Source organism: Canis aureus, chromosome 8 (assembly GCF_053574225.1).
Source record: "Canis aureus isolate CA01 chromosome 8, VMU_Caureus_v.1.0, whole genome shotgun sequence".
NCBI classification, from domain to species: Eukaryota; Metazoa; Chordata; class Mammalia; order Carnivora; family Canidae; genus Canis; species Canis aureus.
In genome coordinates, this window is record NC_135618.1 from 76,994,758 (window position 1) to 77,016,573 (window position 21,816).

Genomic DNA, 21,816 nt, shown 5'->3' on the forward strand with positions numbered 1-21,816 from the left:
TTCACACATTTAAAGCTTTTATTTTGAAAAATAAAATACAAAAGTCATTAAGTTGTAAATGTATACGGTAATTCCCCAACTTCTCAAAAACAATACAATGAATTATTTAAATAATTAAGATCTTTAATATTATCCACATCAATACATTTAAACAGGAAGTGTTCTACAAAACATTAGAACATGTAGACAACCTATTCCAAGATGAAACTGCCCAATTTTGCTTATAGAATCCCATTTTAAAGCCCTCCCCTTGAAACAAAAGTTTAGAATCTGGTAAGAAAAGATGAGGACCAGAGCAGTTTTAACAGAAAGCACACGCTCCCTCTGAGCTTCTTATCCACAGGCCTGTGTGTGTAATTAGTATCAAGAGCACTGTACTCAGGAAGCAGATCACGCAGGGAGGCCCAAATGTATCCTGACATCCCACCCTCTCAATGGTAGGAGAATGGCAAGTGAACAGGTGATGTGGGCCATGGTACATACGCTTGACTGATCTCATCAGGGAACAGCTAGTACTAGAAATTTTCCTTCTGTTGAAAGGCAGCAGTCTTCCCTAGGGCAAACAAATAGAATATGGTTATAGGTGTGGAGTCACTCTATTTTCCCCTGCACCATACTGCCTCCAGCCACACTGCCCTCTAAGAGAGCTTAAGCAGGGAAACCCAAAGACCAAGGAATGTCCCCCCAACTCTCACCTCATGTAAGAGGTTCCTGGCTCTGCTACTCTACTTCCTCAGTCTGTCAAAGGAAGCAAAAGATGTTTTATTTTTATTTTTTATTTTTTTTTGTAAAACATGTTTTAAAGCCCTTGAAGTTAGTTAGGATGGAGAGTAACTACTACCATTGAAATAATCAGGGGTGGCCTGCAGGCTCTGACTACACATTTTTCTAATGAACTCAATCTGCTAACTACTATATAATAAAGAATCTAACTGGCCTTTGTCTCTAGTTTGTGGTAGGGAGACCCTAAATTCTTGGATTTTCCCAGGTAATGGGAATGTCTTCATTATTCAGGAGCTCCTTGAATTATATTTGAGTTTGTGCTAAGAGATGAGATAACTCAGGATGGGGGCTGGTCACGGAAAGACCAAACCTGTGATTGACTTCACCCACATGGCCAATGATTCAATCAGTCATGTCTATGTAGTTAGATCCCAATAAAAACTATGGATGCTTAAGTTCAGTGGAGCTTCTTGGTTGGTGAATACACCGATATGCTATGCTGCTGGTTGGAAGAAGTACCCTGATTCCACGGGGAATGGGCATTGCTCTGTTTTTGAGACCCTCTCAGTCCTTGTCCTACATCACTCTTCATTTGGCTCATTCTGATTTGTATCCTTTGTAATAAAACTGTAATTGTAAGTACAGCTTTGCTGAGTTCTGTGAGCCACTTTACCTAAATACCAAATGCAAGGGTTCTGTGGGCTTCAATTTTATCATTTATTATAAGTTAAATCGAGGTCTTTTACAGTCCTTTTCTAACTATATGTGTGTGTGATGCATTAAATAAACCAGAGTTACTTACTAGGCCTGAAGTGCCTACTAAGTGTTTTGTGCATTTTTATAAAATAACTGATTTGTAGGAATCCCCTATAGTCTACAAATGAATACTTTGTTTCAAATTATTTTAACCCACTTAAGGTACACTTTTTTACTCTCTTTATGATGCTTTCTAATAAGTAAATATCATCAGGGCGCCTGGGTGGCTCAGTTGTTGAGCATCTGCCTTTGGCTGAGGTTGAGTCCTGCATCAGGCTCCCCCCACAGAGGGAGCCTGCTTCTCTCTCTCCTATGTCTCTACCTCTCTCTGTATGTCTCTCACGAATAAATAAATAAAATATTTAAAAACAAAAAAACTTTAAAAACGTAAATATTATCAATTTTAATGGTGTCCAAGTTACCCACTTTATTTTTTTAAAAGATTATTTATTTATTCATGAGAGGCAGACAGAGAGAGAGGCAGAGACACAGGCAGAGGGAGAAGTAGGCTCCATGCAGGGAGCCCGACGTGGGACTTGATCCCGGATCTCCAGGATCATGCCCTGGGCTGAAGGCAGCGCTAAACCACTGAGCCACCCAGGCTGCCCTAAGTTACCCATTTAAAAATTAATGATTAGTGTTTTTTATGATCTGTTTAAAAAAATCCTTCCCTCTTAAGGTTATGAAATTATTCTCCTTTATTATCTCCTAAAAACTTTATTATTTTACCTTTCACATTTAGGTCTGTAATCTGCCTGGAAATGATTTTTGTGTATGCTGTGAAGCAGAGGTATCCCTTTAAATTAGTCTCAAATTCCCTTTCTTGATTCTTTCAAACTTACTATACAGAATAGTCTTTGGATTTGACATTCCTTCAAGACTTGACTCTCAGATTATTCTCTGGCCACAGCCTACAAGTGATTGATGGCTTATTCATGAATCCATCCAGGTTTCTGGGGCATCACGCCTAGACCAGGCTCAGGGTTCAGTGCCCCCTTGTCTGCCAAAGTTGATCAGTCTTTTGGGGAGATCAGAAGTTCCTTGAGAAGATCTTTTTTTCTCTGACTCTTGAGGACTTATTCCAACTTCTCACCCATAACAGAAATTCAGTAAACATTTGTTGAACAAAATGAATGAATGGGAAGATTAAAATTAAATATAGGCAAATGAGAATATGCCCTGAAAGTAGTTTGAAATTCTCAAATAATACATATCAACTATTAAAGGCTTACAACTGTTATGGGACAAGGATTTGAGAAGACAGAGCCTTGAACCTTGGTGTGAGAAGCAACTTCTCTCAAATAGCCCTGTCCTTTTATTCCAGGCTTGCTTCAGGCTACACAACTTCACAGAGTCTATGAGGAGGTCTGTCTCCCTCACCAATCCATATCCGCAATGATTTTAGAAGCCAACGTTCTTGCTGGGTCTTCATTTCCTATTTACAAGCCAATTACTGATAGCAGCCTGGGCTAGAAAGGGCAGTCTTCTGCGGGGTTCCAGTAGGAGTTAACAATCTTTCCCCACTACCAGGTAGGCATGGCAGAGGATTCTCAGATGCAGGACACTCTGGGCTAGTTTAGGCACACGGTGTCAGCTGTAACACTGCCTGTTTCTCTTCAACTCAAGAAACAACACTGAAACCCAAGTAAGTATGGGTGTGACATTACAAGGATAACTCTGGATCTGTTTTAACAAATCTTTTAAAATGTAAACGTTGGGATCCCTGGGTGGCGCAGCAGTTTAGCGCCTGCCTTTGGCCCAGGGTGCAATCCTGGAGACCCGGGATCGAATCCCACGTCGGGCTCCCGGTGCATGGAGCCTGCTTCTCCCTCTGCCTAGTCTCTGCCTCTCTCTCTCAATCTGTGTGTGACTATCATAAATAAATAAAAATTTTTAAAAAATTAAATTAAAATGTAAACGTTATTCATTTTCAAACTCTCACTGTCCTTTCCCAGCTTGGGGGCTTTGCAGCTCAGGGCCAATGGCGGTAAATACAATGTATTCACAAGTCTTCTAGGCTCCAAATAAGACAAGTTAGGAGGTCATGGATGTATATATGACAAGAACAAAGGGTGGCTGAAAGTTTTATTTCAAGGGATATTGGAAGGCTGAGCAGATTCACCAAGGCAGGTTCCTTATACATGGAATACTCTATGGCTTATAAGTCACCTCAAGCAACTGGATTTTAGTTATTAATAGAGCAGTTCCCTAATTTTGGAAGACACTGACACTGAGCTCTCTGAAATTAAGACTGTTAAAACGAACAATTACCAGAGACCAATCTTTCTGCCACCAGTACAGCACTCTTTAAAAAGATCATCCTGACACAAGAGCCCATCTATCACATTAAGAAGAGAAAGCAGACACAGTACCTGAGGTTTTTCCTTAAGAAATTCAGGGAGCTGAAATTCTCCTTTATAGACCTGGAAAAACAAAGTCAAGTGTGAGTTTAAGGAAACAGGTACTGTCATCATCATTTCAGGATGCCTGCAATGCCTGATGGTGAATGGATTCATTCTCGGTGAGTTTTAGGGTGGGAGGGAAGCCTATCAGTTCAATAAAAGCTAGTGCTAAAGGACTGAAATTCCCATTCACTCTGGTCCCACCTGTCCTACATTTGCCTGAGTGTTCCTAATGTGGGCTGGCTGGGAGAGGGCCCAGAGTACCTGAAGAAGAAAAAAAGCATACCAAAGTTCCAAGCTCCAATCATTTTAGCTGAGAGAGAAAGCGAGCTCTAGGCCATCTATCTCAAGCAACCAACAGAGAATTCACACAATTTAGGAACAGGTACTCCTAATAGCCTTTTGAAATCTCCATCCTCACAAATCTTAGATTTATTCCAAATTTACTTTTCTTAATATCCCCAATATTCCCATAACAATTTGAATTTTAGATGATTCTTAAAATGATACATACTTTTAATCTCACAAAATCTTATAATTAAAAACTTACTTTTCAATATATAAAATTATGTTTCTAATACCAGCAATAGTAAGGAAATAACTTTAGGAAGCAATACCATTTATAACATCTAAAAAACCCCCCACCAGATACCTAAGAATAAATCTAATAAAAGATCTGTGTAAGATCTTTACACAGAAAAATATAAAACATTATTGAGAGAAATTAAAGACCAAATAAATAGAGAGGCATACCACTTCCAGGGATTGAAAGAGTCAATATAGTAAAGATGTTCATTCTCCTCAACAAAGGAATTCCAATCAAAACTCTAGCACACTTTATTGGGTGGAGGGAGTGGAGTAAGTTCAAGCTGACTGAAAAAGTTCTGTGGAAATGCATAGGGCCAAGAATAATCAAAGTAATCTTAAAAAGAACAAAGTGTGGAAAAAAAAAAGTGGGGGACTTACTCTACTAGATATTAAGACATTATTATACAGCTATAATTAAGCCAATTATAGAGCTACATGATATATACACACATACATACAATTATAATTGTTAAAATATATACTAATATGTTATATGTTCTTATATATACAAAATAATTAAGATAATAATGAACTTGGAGTGACGACAGTAAGGCTTTGGTACAAGTACAGACAAATATATGACTGAAACAGAATGAACAATCAGAAACAGATCCTTGTATTCAGATACTTGGTTTATAACAAAGATGGTGTTGAAAGCAATGCAATTAGAAGGAAAAAACAAATATTGTATATAATGATACTGAGTAGCAATTAAGAAAAACAAACTACTGGTATGGCAATAACATAGATGAATCCCAACACATAATGAAGAGAAGGATAAAAGTCGGACCCCTAAAAATGATATAGGTGTCTCCATTTAAAATATTTTAGGGCAGCCCAGGTGGCTCAGCAGTTTAGCGCCACCTTCAGCCCAGGGTGTGATCCTGGAGACCTGGGATTGAGTCCCACGTCGAGCTCCCTGCATGGAGCCTGCTTCTCCCTCTGCCGGTGTCTCTGCCTCTTTCTCTCTCTGTGTGTGTCTCTCATGAATAAGTAAATAAAATATTTTAAAAAAATAAAATATTTTAACGTTTGTGAAAAGGCAAAACAACTTCATGTTGTTGGAAATCAGGATACTGTTTACTCTAGGGAGGAGAGAGATGAAAGAGGCTTTCAGGGTGCTGGGAATTTTCTGTCTTGATATGGGTAGCAATTATGAAGGTGTGTTCATTTTGTTTCATTTATAGAGCTATGATTTGTGTAATTTTTCTGTATATTTCAAGAACAAAACTGAACAAATTAAGCCAGTAACTTAATGCTAAAAATTTACTGCTAACACACACAAACGCACTCACTCTTTAAGTACAAAGATGTTTGTTTCCACAGTGCAACAGCAAAAAACTGGGAACTTTTCATGCCAATCAAGAGTAAAGAAGGTCTCCATTAACCAAAGTTTGATAATTGCTAAACTTGAGAAAGTATGGTAAGAAACTACATATGGCTACTGGGAAGAGAGTCACAGAGTAATCCCTCCAAGCAAAAAATGAATCTAAATGGTGAATCCTAAGGCCCACAGACCTAAAGGATCATCCTAAATGGATGATGATCCATTTCTAAAAGTAGCAGCATTCCCTCTGAAACTCAGAGGATGAACGTACTTTTTGCACATCTCTTTCTCTGCAATTTCTAAAACTTGCTCCATTCTTTATAGTCTTTAAGAAGCCTAAATTAAAGCTGTTTCAAAAACTACCTTCAATATCTTTGACACCTCTCTTTCACACCTTCAAATAATCTCTTTCACACCTTCAAATAATCCCAGGTCATGGGGGGTCTGGCCTAGCTGCTCCCTGGAGAATCTGCGTGTAAGAATCCTCTTTGTTCTACCCTAACACAGTAGGGTAGCCCATAGACGGTTCCAGCTTCCAGCATTGTGCCCTTCCCATCCCTATTTTACTGACATATAGCATTGTATTACTCTTCCAGGTTTCTGATGTAGAAGTATCTAAGCCCCTAGAGCTGTGTATCATGTTAATTCTGACTTCTACTATGCCTGTCTGCAAGCAGACACTATATCTTGCACAGAGGCTCAAGCCAATAGGATGTCTTTCTTTCTTTCTTTCTTTCTTTCTTTCTTTCTTTCTTTCTTTCTTTCTTTCTTTCTTTCTTTCTTTTTCTTTCTCTTTCTTTCTTTTCTTTCTTTCTCTCTCTCTCTTTCTTCTTTCCTTCTTTCTCCTTCCTTCCCTTTCTCTTTCTTTCTTCTTTTTTTTCTCTTTCCTACCAGATTCTCAAGTGTCTTTCCTTCTCCTCCCTCTATTCATGGAACTATGTCTCAACCCTTACCTTCAAATCCCCTGGGGCCATACGTTACCCAGGTTTAGTTAGGATCCCGTGCCCTGGCAGCACTACTGAACCAGAACAAGGCTGCTTTGCCCTAGTCCCTTTTCCAGTTAGTGGTTTGGTCCCCAAGCAATTTTTCTTATATTCCTCATATCCTGACTCAGAAATTGACTCTCCTCTGTTTCAGCTACCCTCTTCTGCTAGAATTGAAGCAGAAGGTTCAGTGAAAGTCCAGGGGGTTACATAGCTAGTTAGTGGCAGAGTGAGGCCCAGAAGGCCCCACCCAGCACTGTCCTGTATTTTATTACCATTAGCAAATCTTATGGTTAAATATTCCCTCTTCTCAGTTCACTGTAAAAACCAGCAAGACATGACAGAAAACATGAGTGGGAACAGGAAAACATTGTAAGTGTCTTCCAGGAACCGACAGTTCCAGAGAGGTAAGGCTTACGTGAAGGGGCAAAAACATCCCTAATTATATGATGTCTCAAGTTTAGTAAAAAACCAAAAAGGGGTCAGGATAAGACATCAGATAAAAGGCTTGATCAAAAAGTAAGTGGGAATCTGTCTCCTTTCATTATTCTTTAGGGCACAAATGCTTCAAAGGATAGAAACTATGGCACTGACAAAAAGAACACTTTTAGTGACGAAGCAATTCCTATTTAGTGCAAGATGCCAAGCACTACGTTGCTTATAAAAATAGCAAAGTTAAAAAAAAAATAGCAAAGTTAGGAATGGAATTTCCTTTGGTTAGATGAATAGTTTTTCTGGACATGCTATTCTCTGGTACTAACGGATTGAGGATTGTGCTTGACAGCAGTGCACTAGGCACTCAGAATCCAAACATTCCTACAGAACCTTTTCACCTCAAGCCCTCAAGGCATGATGAGGAGACAAAAGTAGGCTCCTGATTTGGAGGGTGTATTGGGAAATAAAAATAATAAGAACAGTGGGTAAACAGTATCATCTCAGGTTGGTGGTAAGTGCATGCTTCCTCTATTTTATCTCACCGAATCCCACACTCTCTGAAGGGAGCTATTATTTATTCCTATTTTACAGATGAAACAACTAGGGCACAGAGAAATTCAGGATTTTGTCCAATGTCATAAAATAGAGAGCAAAAAGGTACCATGAGTGCACCTGCATTTACTTTTAATTTTTATTTACATTTATTCTATGCAGAATTTACTCCCGGGCCATAAGTTTTTGTTTCTTCAGTTTCTTTTTTTTTTTTTCTTTTTTCTTTTTTTTTTTTGTTTCTTCAGTTTCTTCTGGGATACTTTTTTCTTCTGTGCAACCTCCTCTTCTGGTTTATCTATTTATTTATTTTAAAAAAGATTTTACTTATTCATGAAAGACACAGAGAGACAGAGGCAGAGGGAGAAGCAGGCTCCCCGCAGGGAGCCCAACATGGACTCGAACCTGGGTCTCCAGGATCAGGCCCTGGGCTGAAGGTGGCGCTAGACCGCTGAGCCACCCGGGCTGCCTTTCTTTCTTTCTTTTTTTTTTTTTTAAAGATTTTTAGATTTATTTATTCATGAGAGACAGAGAGAGAGAGAGAGAGAGAGGCAGAGTCACAGGCAGAGGGAGAAGCAGGCTCCATGCAGGGAGCCTGACATGGGACTTGATCCCAGGTCTCCAGGATCACGCCCTGGGCTGAAGGTGGCACTAAACTGCTGAGCCACCCGGGCTGCCCTCCTCTTCTGGTTTAGGAACAATCTGCTCTTTTTCAGTAAGAATCATCTCGATGTGGCAGGAAGAGCTCATGTACTGGTTAATCCAGCCATGAGCCCTGTAAATTCTCCGTTGCATCTTGGGAGCTTTGTTCACCTGGATGTGCTCAATGACCAGAGAATCTACATCTAAACCCTTAAGTTCAGCATTACTCTCTGCATTTTTAAGCATGTGCAGTAAAAATTCAGGACTCTTCTTGTGCCACCGACTCTATGTCTAGCCCCACTGTTTGGCCTGTGCACCCCTACCAACTCTTCCATTGTAGCGGCAGAATGGCATACACTGCTTCTGCAAAGTGCCATCTTTCAGATATCTGGTGGCTTTTTTGGATATGCATACCCTTGATGGCCTGGGCAGTTTCATGTGTGTTCTTAAAGTGAATACGAAGATTTGAACCTCTCGATTTGCATGATTTTGTAGGGTTTTCTGGGTCCAGAGAGTAGCGAACCATTTTCGGAAGTCACCTCAGGCTGCTCAGGGGAAGAGGTGCACCTGCATTTTAAAAGGATCATCCGGATTGCTCTGTTTACATTGTAGAGGGCCAAGTTAGAAGTAGGGAGGTTACAGCAGTAATCCAGACGAGACTGAATAGCAAGGAGGTGGTGAGAAGTGCTAAGTTTGTGGATCTTTATTTTTCCAATTACATCTAATTACATAAACTGGATGTGGGGTGTGAGAGAGCAGAGAAAGGGGAGTCCAGATAATTCCAAGGTTTCTGGCCTAAGCAACTGCCAAGTGGAAATATGGAGTTGCTATTAACTGAGTTGGGAAATGTTCTGGCTACCGCATATTTTCGGGTGGAAGATCAATAGTTCAGTTTTGTATATGTTAAGCTTGCGGTATCTATGAGACAATAAATGAAAATGTCAAATCACCAATTGGAAATACAAATCTGGAATTCATAGAAGTCTGCATTGGGATATATAAATTCGAGAATCATAAACTAACAGATGCTATTTAAAGCTCTGACACCTGATAAGATAACCCAGGGCTCAGGGTAGAGACAGGACAGCAGAGGACTTAAGACTGAGATATAAAAAAAAAAAAAAAAAGAAAAAAAAAATAAGACTGAGATATTGGGGCATTTTAACATTAAGAGATCAGGGAGTAGAGAAAGAAACAGCAAAGACAGAAAAGAAGCTACCAGTGACACAGAAGGAAAATTGAGAAAGTGGTGTTCCTTAAAACCAAGTGAAAGAAACCTATCAAGGAGGTGGTAACCAATAGTATTAAGAGGCTGGAAGCTAAGATGATAATTGACCACTCAATATAGCAACACGAAGGTCAGAAGGTCACCGTCAATTTGACAATAGCAAATTAAAAAGAATGGTAGCTGTAAAATTCTGAATGAAGTGGATGTAAGATAGAGAATGGAGAGGAATTGGAGAAAGAGTACAGAAAATTTCAGTGTTGACATAAAGGGAAGCAAGGAAATGAACGGCAGTATCAGGGCAACTGGAATTAAGAAGTATGGATGTGCATGTGTGCATGTTAAGATCAAAGAACTAAGGGTGTATTTGTATTTGTTTGTTGATGGGAAATATCTGGCTGGAGAGCAAAATCTTTTTTTTTTTTTTTTTAATTTTTATTTATTTATGATAGTCACACACAGAGAGAGAGAGAGAGGCAGAGACACAGGCAGAGGGAGAAGCAGGCTCCATGCACCGGGAACCCGATGTGGGATTCGATCCCGGGTCTCCGGGATCGTGCCCTGGGCCAAAGGCAGGCGCCAAACCGCTGCGCCACCCAGGGATCCCTGGAGAGCAAAATCTAATGATGTAGGATACGGAGGAAGATGGACTTGGGTACTCAAGGGAAGGAAACACCTTCAGACAGGAGCATGGATGTTCATTGCTGTTACACAGACTTTCTATTATGAGAGAGGAGGATATTAGGTCTGCAACACTTCCCTTCTTCTACGCTCTCAAAAATTACATAATTTCTGCTTAAGTCACATTCTGTAAGTTCCCATTATTATAATATAAACATTACATATTTACATTATTTTTACACAACTTATTCGTTGTTATTTTAGCTGGAGTTAATAGCCTCATATATTTTTTTAATTAGTAGACTCGTTTTTAGAACAGTTTTAGGTTTACAGAAAAACTGAGCAGAAAGCACAATCTCCATATATATCCTCTCCCTCTTCTACCATTCCCCCTATTAAAATCTTGCATTACATTTGTTATAATCAATGAACTAGCAGTGATAGACTGTTATTAATTAAAGTCTTTAGTTTGCACTAGGCTTCACTCTTTATGTTGTACTTTCTATGGGTTTTAATGAATGCACAATGACATGTATTCACTATTACAATAAATACAGAATAGTTCCATTATCCTAAAAATCTGGTGTTCCACTTATTTATCCCTCCCTATTTTCCTCCAATCTTTTTACTATCTCTAGTTTTGCCTTTTACACACTGTCATAGAGTTGAAATCATACAGTACTGTGGCCTTTTCAGATTGACTTCTTTCACTTGGTAATATGCATTTAAGGTTCCTCCATGTCCTTTTGTGGCTTGATAACTCATTTATTTTAATCACTGAGTAATGTTCTGTTGTCTGGATATTTGGCAGTTTATCCACTCACCTACTGAAGGCGGTCTTGGTTGCTTACAAGTTTTGCAATTATGAATAAAGTTGCTAGAAACATTGTGCACAGATTTTGTGTGACTATAAGTTTTCAACTTATCTGGATAATACCAAGGAATCTGATTGCTGGATCATATGCTAAGAATAGGTTTAGTTTTATGAGAAACTGCCAAGCTATGTTGCAAGTGGCTGTACCATTTTGCATTCCTGCAAAGCAATGTATGAGAGTTCCTATTGCTCTACATCCTCGTCTGTTAAGATCTTTTGCTTTTTAACTGAATCGCTTCTAAATTTTGAATTTTAGGAATCTGTATATTTTGTATGCCAGTCCTTTATCAGATATGTGTTTTGCAAAGATTTTTTTTTCCCAGTCTGTGGCTCGTCTCCTTCTTCCCTTAACAGCGCCTTTTACTTTGTCTGAAAGGTCCTCCAATTTTCTTTTATTAGTTATCATGGTATATCTTTATTCATCCCTTTGCTTTTAAGCTATGTCTTTATATCTAAAATCTCCTGTTAAAAGAATACTATTTTCTCTATGCACAGCCCTTCTGCTATCAAATATGCAGGTTTTTCCTTACACCAAGAAATTCTAACACTAACTTCCAAGAGTTAGCACAGATCTCCACAGGTAAAGGGCTCAGTCCCACAAGACTCCCTCCACTTTAGAAGCCATGTGCAAGTCCAGGCCTCCTGTATAGTGTTTCCCACAGTCACCTCCTCAGTTTCAATAATTTGCTCCAATAGTTCACAGAACTCAGAGAAACACTTCATTTATGACTACTGGCTTATTATACAGGGTACAAACAAACAGTGAGATGAAGAGGTGTGTAAGATGAGGTCTGAAAGGGTCTTAAGTACAGGAGCTTCTGTCTCTGTGGAGTATGGGGTATACCACTCTCCCAAGCATATGGATGTATTCACCAACCTGGTAGCTGTCTAAAGTCCTTCATTTCTCTTTAGAGTTTTATGGAATTTCCATTATTTAGGCACAATTAATTAAATCATTGGCCAGTTGATCAACTCAGTTGGCAGCCAGCCCCTTTCCTCCCTGGATTTAGAGAGGGTAGGACTGGAAATTCCAAATCTCCAAGCACATGGTTCATTCCTCTGGCAACCAGTTCCCATCCTGAAGCTAGTCAGGGGCTCACAAAATAACTCATTAATATAAACTCAGGTATGCTTGAAAGGGGCTTACTGTGAATAACAAAAGATGTTCCTCACACCCTTATCACTTAGAAATGATAAGGGCTTTAAGAGCTCTGTGCCAGGAACTAGGGACTGAATATATAGTTCTTATATCACAATATCACGTGTGGAGTAACTTGTAGATAGCATACAGTTGGGTTTTGTGTTCTTTTTTTTTTTTTAATTTTTATTTATTATTTATTATAGTCACAGAGAGAGAGAGAGAGAGAGAGGCAGAGACATAGGCAGAGGGAGAAGCAGGCTCCATGCACCGGGAGCCCGACGTGGGATTCGATCCTGGGTCTCCAGGATCGCACCCTGGGCCAAAGGCAGGCGCCAAACCGCTGCGCCACCCAGGGATCCCTGGGTTTTGTGTTCTAATGCACTCTGGTAGTGTCTGTCTTCTAGTTGGTGTATTTAGATTATTCGCATTTAATGTGATACCGACACAACTAGCTTAATACCTATGATATTTGTAACTATTTTCTATTTGTTGCCCTTGTGCTTTGTTTTCTTCTACTCTTTTTTGCTTTCTCTAGTTTTGATTCAGCATTTTATGATTCCATTTTCTTTTTTTTTTTATTTTTTTATTTTTTATTTTTTTTTATTTTTTTATGATTCCATTTTCTAAGCATGTCATTATACTTCTTTTTTTAAATGTCTTCAATGGTTGTCCCAGGATTTGCAATATGTACTTACAGCTAATCTAAGTCTCCTTTCAAATGGTACTATACTACCTCACAAGTAGTGCAGGGTAATAAGAGTACCTCCAGTTCGTCCCTCCCATCACTTATTATACTGCTGTCCTTCATTTCATTTATCTGTAAGTTATAATCACTGACTATTTTATTGCTATTATTTTAAGTACAATGTTATCTGCTAGGTCAATTAATGAGAAAATTAAAGATTTTGCTTTACCTTCATTTATTCCTTCTCTTCTTTTATAGAGATCTGAGATTCTGACTTATATTATTTTCCTTCCCTCTGAAGAACTCTTACAAGGTAGGCCATTGGTGATAAAGTCTTTCAATTTTGTTTATCTGAGAATGTATTACTTCTTTAGTTTTGAAGAATAATTTTGCTGGTTACAGGGCTGAAATTGGTGGATTTTTTTTCTTTCAACATTTAAAATGCGTAGGGGGGGATCCCTGGGTGGCGCAGCGGTTTGGCGCCTGCCTTTGGCCCGGGGCGCGATCCTGGAGACCCGGGATCGAATCCCACATCAGGCTCCCGGTGCATGGAGCCTGCTTCTCCCTCTGCCTATGTCTCTGCCTCTCTCTCTCTCTGTGTGACTATCATAAATAAATAAAAATTAAAAAATAAATAAATAAAAAAAAATAAAATAAAATGCGTAGGGGTAGAATTTTTGGCATTTATCCTGCTTGGTGTTTTCTGAGTTTTCTGGATATGTTATTAATTTTGGAAAATTCCCAGCCATTACTACTTTTTTTTTTTTTCCATTACTACTTTAAATGTTTTTTTTTGTTTGTTTGTTTCTTTCTTTCTTTGCCTTCTGGCATTCTCATTATGTATATATATTACACCTTTTATAACCCCACACCTTTTAATATACTGCACAATTCGTAATTTGTTCTATCTTTTGTTCATTTTTTTCTTCAAATTGCAGTTTTGCAAGCTCACTGATTTTTTTTCTGGGCTGTGTCCAGTCTACTGATGAGCCCATCAGTAGACTTCATTTCATTACAGTGACTTTGACTTTTAGCATTTTTTAAAATAAGGATTTTACTTATTTGACACAGAAAGAGTGTGTCTGTGTGAGTGTGAGCACAAGCAGGGGGAGTGGCAGAGGGAGAGGAGACTCCCTGCTGAGCAGGGAGACTGATGCAGGGCTCAATCCCAGGACATCAGGATCATTAACTGAGCTGAAGGCAGATGTTTAACCCCCTGAGACGCCCAGGCGCCCCACTATTATTTCCTTTTTTTTTTTTTAAAAGATTTTTTTGTTTATTTATTCATAGAGACAGAGAGACAGAGAGAGAGAGAGAGAGAGGCAGAGACACAGGCAGAGGAAGAAGCAGGCTCCATACAAGAAGCCTGACATGTCAATCCCGGGTCTCTAGTATCACACCCCAGACTGCAAGCGGCCTAAACCGCTGTGCCACTGGGACTGCCCTATTATTTCCTTTTGATTCTTAGTTCCATCTCAATGCTTACATTACCCAGGTGTTCTTGCATGTTATCCCACTTTTCCCATCAAAATCCTTAGCATATCCATCATGGTTATTTTAAATTCCCAGTGTGCTAATTCCAAAATTTCTGGCATATATTAATCCAGTTTAAATACTTTCCATTGTCTCTTCCAATTGTTTTTTGTCTTTTAGCACATCTTGTAGCTTTTTTGTTAGAAGGGGACATGATGTACTGAGTAAATGGGACCTTTAGTGTAAGGTTTTATGTTTATCTGGCTAGGAATGAGCCTGTGTTTAGTTTTTGTTGGAACTGTACACACCAGAGGCTAAAAATTTCAAGTGTCCTTGTTTTTGTACTCCTTGTTGTTCTGGGGTTTCCCTACAGACTTCTTTAAAAAATAAAGAACATTGAACATTGTAGTTCTTTTAGTAGTAATCCACTGTTATTATACAAAAGTCTGATTGGTGTGGTGTAGGGCATGTGCATTTGGGGGGTGGAGGAGAAAGTGTTCTATAATCCCATAATTATATCTCAGTATTTTACTGAGTCTGTGTCCCTGGGTTGTAACCGTTACAAGATCTTCTCAGTTTCCCCTCTCACTCCTTTAGGTAAGACAGAAGAACTGGAGTGACTACAGTTGGGTAGTTCCCTTCCCCTAAGTCCTTTAGGCTTTGTTAAGAGCCTACTTTGAAGATAAGCTGTTGCTAGAGAGTATCCCAAGCTTATTTCAAAATGGTTACTTTTCCCTTCCCTCTGTCAGAGTACCAGGGGATTTTTCTTGATCTTCACCCTGAGAAGCTTGTGGGCCTCCTGGAGGTAAAATTCATGAGAATTTGGGGGGCTCCCTACAACTATGTGATTTTAACTCGATCTTTTTAACTCTCACTGAGCCACTGGAAATTCATCATTTACAGTTTATGCAGTACTTTTTTTTTTTCCTTTTAAAGATTTTATATATTTGAGAGAGAAAGAGAGAGACAGCGAGAGAGCATGAGCGGGTAGGAGAGGGAGAAGCAGGCTCCTCGCTAAGCAGGGAGCCCAACATGGGGCTTGATCCCAAGGAACCTGGGATCATAACCTGAGCTGAAGGCAGATGCATAACCGACTGAGCCACCCAGGTGTCCCCAGTTTATACATTCCTAACAGTACTGACTTCTGTGGGAGATTTCTGCTCTAGGTAGTCTATGATTCTTGGCATTTACATCCCCCTCTTCCATTTTTCCCCCCTTTCCCAAAACATCCTTCCTGAAATCCTCTGTTTACTTCCATCTGAACTGCTTGTTCTTTGGGTCTCCTGCTCAGGTGCTGTCTTGGGATTTTCCTTTGCTGCCATTCTGCACATTCTCCATACCTGTCTGGTTTTCATTCCCATTTCCTTGCCTAGGTCTTCCATTTACTTGGTTAATCCTTCCTCTTTGGTACATTCTTCAGCAGCTGCTAAGAAAGGGTATATAAGAAGCAAATCTTTGGGGGTGTTTAGATCTTAGTGTCAGGGTCGTAAGATGGAGTCCTGTATCGGTCTCTGTGCTCACTGGGGAGTCTGCTTGAGATTCTCTCTACCTCTGCTCCTCCTCTACTTCTCTCTTTAAAATAAATAAATGTTTAAATAAAAGGCAACTCTTTTGTGATTGTGCATGTCTGAAAATGCCTTTATTTTTTCCTAATACTTGACTGAAAGTTTATCTGGTTATATAATTCTAGATAAATAATTCCTCTTTGATATGATGGCAGTGGGCCACTATCTTCTAGTTTTCCATGTTTGGGTTGACAAGGCTTATATCATTCTAATTCCTGATCCTTCCTATGTGACCTTTGTTTTCACTCTAGAAGCTTTAAGAATTTTCTTTTTATTCCTAGTGTTCTATAATTTTTATGATAATGTGTCTTGATGAGGCTTGTTTTCTTCACTCACTGGCACTGGAGACGCACGTCCTTCTGTTCCTGGAAATGTCTTTATATTACAACTTTAATAATGTCTTCATCACTTTCTTGCTCTCCAATTAGTCAAATGCTAGACTACCTGAATAATGCCTTTCATTTCTTTTTTCTCTCCAGGTCATCTATTGGTCCTTTTGTTCTACTTTCTAAGAGATTTTCAACTTTATTTTTCTAATTCTTTTATTACCGATTTTAAATTTCAGCTATTTTTTAGTTTCCAAATTTTTAAATTCTGTTTCTGTTGTTTAAAAAAAAAATCTTCTTATTCCTTCATCTTATTTCTACAAGAACATTAATTATTATTATGTTTTCTTTTGCTCATTACATTGTTTTTATTTCCTCTGAGATCCTCTCTTCTCTTTCTTTTGGTTTCTCTCTTTCGTGTTTGAGAAGTTCTGCAAATATCCTGAGCATCTTGGCTGTGAAGCACAAAAAGATGACTGCAGTTCTGTATATGAAGATTGAGGCTAATTACAGGTGTGCTTCCTCAGTTGGCTGATTTTTGGTCAGTGTTCTTTCTCCATGTATGAAGGTATACCCATAGTATGCACATGCTCTGAAGTCCAGGTAGGTAACCTGTGTCTGGAGGGTGAAAACCACTATTTATGGAATTGCTAAATAGAGGAACATACCACTACTGGAAAAGAAATTCTATGTTATACAAGGAAAAAGATAAAAAAAAAAAAAGATAGGAGAGACATTAATTCTCATAATCTTCAGCTTTACTGTTAATTATTTGCAAGAGACTGGAGGTACAAGGAAAGACTAAGAGGTTTTAAATCACTCCCCTCTAAGCTCCAATACTTTGTGAGTTTGAAGGCAGTTTCTCAAAGCCTATGTATCAAACAGGGATTGCCTTCTCACTTCCACCTTCACCCTCTCTAGCAGGCCTTCCAGGTCTGTGTTACTGTACTGCTTTTGATTCACTCAAAGAAAAGCACTTAATAAAGTCTAAAAGAAATACATATGGGGGATCCCTGGGTGGCTCAGCAGTTTAGCGCCTACCTTCCGCCCAGTGCGTGATCCTGGATTCCCAGGATCCAGTCCCACATTGGGCTCCCTGCATGGAGCCTGCTTCTCCCTCTGCCTGTGTCTCTGCCTCTCTCTCCCTCTGTCTCTCATGAATAAATAAATAAAATCGTTTAAAAAAAGAAATACATATAAAAATGTGAGCTCCAGATATTTATTTTTTATTTATTTATTTTTTGAGCTCCACAAATTTATTTTTAATTTTTTAATTTTTTATTTTTTTATTTTTTTATGAGAGTCACACACACAGGAGCCTGCTTTGGAGGTAGGGGGATCTTTGTTATGTCATCATAATAGAAAGTTCAGCAACCCTGTCACTTGCAGTTATACACAAAGTAGAAAATGAGGCAAATGAACTGGATGGTCCAGCTAAGGAGATTTCCAAGCAAAGTGTTGAAGGTGGCCAAGTTTTTCTTGATGATTATAATAAAATGCAAGACAAGAGAGAAAATGAGGAAAGGATTGTTTTTGTTTTTGTTTAAAAAAAAAAGCCAGGAGTTGATAGTTTTGAAATTAGGTGTGAAAATTCTCAGCCTTGGCATCTTCAATGTGAGCAGTTATGGCACTGTCACATTTGTTTCACTGATTATCACCTTCTTTGCTTTGAACTCTCCTGCCTCCGTCTTAGGAGGACCCTTGTGATTACACTGAGACCATCATATAATACAGGATACACTTTTAGTTCCTTAATTATATCTGCAAAGTCCCCTTTGCTGTGTAAGGTAACATATTCAGATTTCAGATATTAGGACATGGAAATCTTTAGGGGCCATTCATTTTCAGGCTACTACAAGTAAGCAACAGATAACTAAGGCATAATACTTAGAATTTCTACAGTTTATAACTGGGAACACAGAGATGAACAATGTACTATAGAAAAGATAGCTGTATTTGTATTGCTCCTTACACACAACAAAAAGCCCATATATGTTCTTTAAATTTTAAAACCATGGGTTATGTAGAAGAATGCTCTTATTTCTAGAACAGTATGCTGAAGGAGCACAATATCTGTAACTTTCAAATAATTCAACAGCAGCAGCAGCAAAAAAAAAAAAAGTATCTGTGTACATGTATATGGAGAGAGAGGAGTAGATGAAGCAACTATGGCAAAATGTTAAGTACTGAATCTATGTTAAAGGTATAAGATGTTCTTCAAATTTTTCTCTAAGTACGAAAAAGGTAGGGAAAATCAGGGCATCAAAACATTTTTCAACATGACAACTATATGAACTTTACAAAGCTCATTGGATTATAAAAAATACACATTTTGTGTACGGGCTGAAACTGAGGATTACACTCAGGGGTTGGCATACTACTCTGTAAAAGGTTAGTGGGTACATACTTTAGGGTTTGTGAGCCATACAGTTACTTTCCTAACTACTCAATTTTGTAGCTGTAGTGCAGAAATGGACATAGACAATATATAAATAAATGAACGTAGTTAGCTATGACAAAACTTTATTTACAAAGGCAGATGGCAGACCAATCCCTGCTTTAACTCAAAACCTTCTTTCAAAACAAGAGAATTTTAAACAAGTTCCAGAAACACGTACTAATAATGACCATATTATGTGCTAAGCACTATATCAGGCACTGCTGACTTTAGGTGTTGCTTTTGCTTATTATTTTCTTCATAATGTGTGTGTGTATGTGTGTGTACACAAAGGTTAAAAGATTAGTCTCACAACCCCTGGTTGTGAATTCAAATTTCACTGTAAACTCAAATCTAATTTATTCCTCCTTCTTTCTGTAAACCCACTGTAAACTCTATAATATAATCCACCATTCCTTTTTTCTTTTCTTCCTTTTCTCTTTCTAATTCCAGTCAAATGAACAAAACTGGATTAATCATAATCCTTAGTCGATGGCAAACTTTCATCATTGGTCTATGTTTGGCCTGCTGTTATTTATCCTGTAATGTAATTCATTGTTTTTAATAATGTAATAAGTATCCCTCTTGAGAAATTATGACTTGCTATTTTCACATTCAGAAAAAACACAATTCCAGCCAGATATGATAATACAGGAAGGAATCCAGATTTTGAAATTTACATCCTTATTCCCACTGGGCTCTTGTGGCTTATTAGAAATTTATTATCTCTAAAACACAAATATGAACCAGTTGATAACATGTATGTTTACAGATTCTCATTTGTCTTAAAATATTTTGGCAGCTTTGCAAATCTCAGATTGGGTTTTTGTAGAGCTTCATGGTCTTGTGCTGCCTAGAAACAACTAGATAAATGTTATTAATATATTCTATATCAAGAAAAAAATTAATCATCTCAGAAGCATGATCTTCTGGGGCACTTGGGTGGCTCAGTGGCTGAGCTTCTGCCCTTGGCTCAGGTCATGATCCTGGGGTCCTAGGATCAAGTCCCGCATGGGGTTCCCCTCAGGGAGCCTGCTTCTCCCTCTGCCTGTGTCTGCCTCTCTCTGTGTGTCTCTCATGAATAAATAAATAATTTTTTTAAGATTTTATTTATTTATTCATGAGAGATACAGAGGGAGAGGCAGAGACACAGGCAGAAAGAGAGGCAGAGAGAGAGAAGTAGGCTCCATGCAGGGAGCCCGACGTGGGTCTCGATCCCAGGTTTCCAGGATCACCCCCTGGGTCGAAGGCAGGCGCCAAACCGCTGAGCCACCCAGGCGTCCCAATAAATAAAATCTTAAAAAAAAAAAAAAGCAGCATGATTTTCTACTCTAACAATGTTTTTAAGAAAAAGACATGTTTCAGTGTATTGATTCTTAAGTGAAGTTTGATAAGGTGGATTGGAATGTGAATTGAATTGGCAAAGTGTAATAACTGAAACAGGAACCTATTTCTATTACATAAAGTAGTATAAATACAGCAAATTTAGCATTAAGACTTTGATTTCCTGGGAAAAAAGTTAAGCTTGCAGGATGATTAAGAAATCATAATATTTGACCACAAGACACTTATTCAGACAAAAATGTAAAATCATTTCCATTAAAAGGTAATGGTACCAAACTGAATTTTCAGAACACTGAAAGATAGTTAATACATACAAGTACAGTCAATACTGTGCCTTCGTGGCATCCTAAGTCCCTTACTTTATGGCAGTTATCACACTAAATTATAGCTAATTACAGTTCTATCTTCACCATATTTCTTGGAGAGAGAGTCAATCATCTTTATATCCTAAATATAGGAACAAATGAACAGTTGGATGAAAAAAGGAGTAAATGAGATCCTTTCACAGTGGTCTCCACTTTTATAGATAAAGGACTGAGAATAGTTTCTGAGGCCAACTTACTGTAAAGATTGAACACAGAGAGAAAGAAAAAAAATAACTCTAATGGGACTTCCTGATTTGAACCAACTGAACCCTCAGGGCTAAATATGGTATTACTTTATAGAATGTTGTCATTCATTCTATCATTCTATTCAATCCTACTCCTAGAAATAAAAGAACTTAAGAATTTAAAATTATTATTTGATAAAAACATTAGATAGGGGATGCCTGGGTGGCTCAGTGGTTGAGCGTCTGCCTTTGGCTCAGGTCATGATCCTGGGGTCCTGGAATCATGTCTTGAATCAGGCTCCTAGTAGGGCCTGCTTCTCCCTCTGCCTATGTTTCTGCCTCTCTGTGTCTCATGAATCTTAAAAACAAATTAGATAGCTTAACAAAAAAAAAGTATTCTCTTTTGCATAATTGCATTTTGAAATGTTCAAAAAGGAACCAACTGGTGACAGGTGGCAAAGAAAAAAAAAATGGTAGACTATCTAAGAAATTCTCCCTGGCTCCAATATTAGCAAAACTTAAGTAAGAGAAAGAAGAATACATTTTCCAAGACCTCTAATCACAATATTTTCTTTCTTGTCTGGAAGATCATTCTAGAAAAATCAAATTATAGATATAAGTGCTTTGCTTCATTTTCCTTTTTAAAAATGGTCATGGGGGATCCCTGGGTGGCGCAGCAGTTTGGCGCCTGCCTTTGGCCCAGGGCGCGATCCTGGAGACCCGGGATCGAATCCCACATCAGGCTCCCGGTGCATGGAGCCTGCTTCTCCCTCTGCCTGTGTCTCTGCCTCTCTCTCTCTCTCTCTCTCTCTCTCTCTCTGTGACTATCATAAATAAATAAAAAATTTTAAAAAAATGGTCATGATGAAAAAGGAAAGCTAAGTGAAGACAATGACATTCCCTGTAGAGTAGAAGCCCTACAAAGAAAAACTGAGATTAAGAATAAGGTGGTATGGGGATCCCTGGGTGGCGCAGCGGTTTGGCGCCTGCCTTTGGCCCAGGGCGCGATCCTGGAGACCCAGGATCGAGTCCCACATCGGGCTCCCGGTGCATGGAGCCTGCTTCTCCCTGTGTCTCTGCCTCTCTCTCTCTCTGTGACTATCATAAATAAATAAAAAATTAAAAAAAAAAAAAAAGAATAAGGTGGTATGTCACATCTTCACTCTGTTA

The 21,816-nt window shown here is 38.6% G+C and overlaps 1 protein-coding gene across 2 annotated transcripts in view; it reads right to left on the reverse strand.

The window, feature by feature from the left end:
- The window catches only part of TPST1 (tyrosylprotein sulfotransferase 1), a 144,023-nt gene continuing 122,207 nt past the window's right edge, over positions 1-21,816 (reverse strand). For both annotated transcript variants that reach the window (XM_077908352.1, XM_077908351.1), the window contains 3 exons: positions 3,852-3,902; positions 696-738; positions 1-553 (listed from right to left, as the gene is read on the reverse strand). In XM_077908352.1, coding sequence (XP_077764478.1) covers positions 726-738; positions 3,852-3,902 — 64 coding nt within the window. In that variant the 3' untranslated portion in view covers positions 1-553; positions 696-725. The remainder of the gene's footprint in view (positions 554-695; positions 739-3,851; positions 3,903-21,816) is intronic.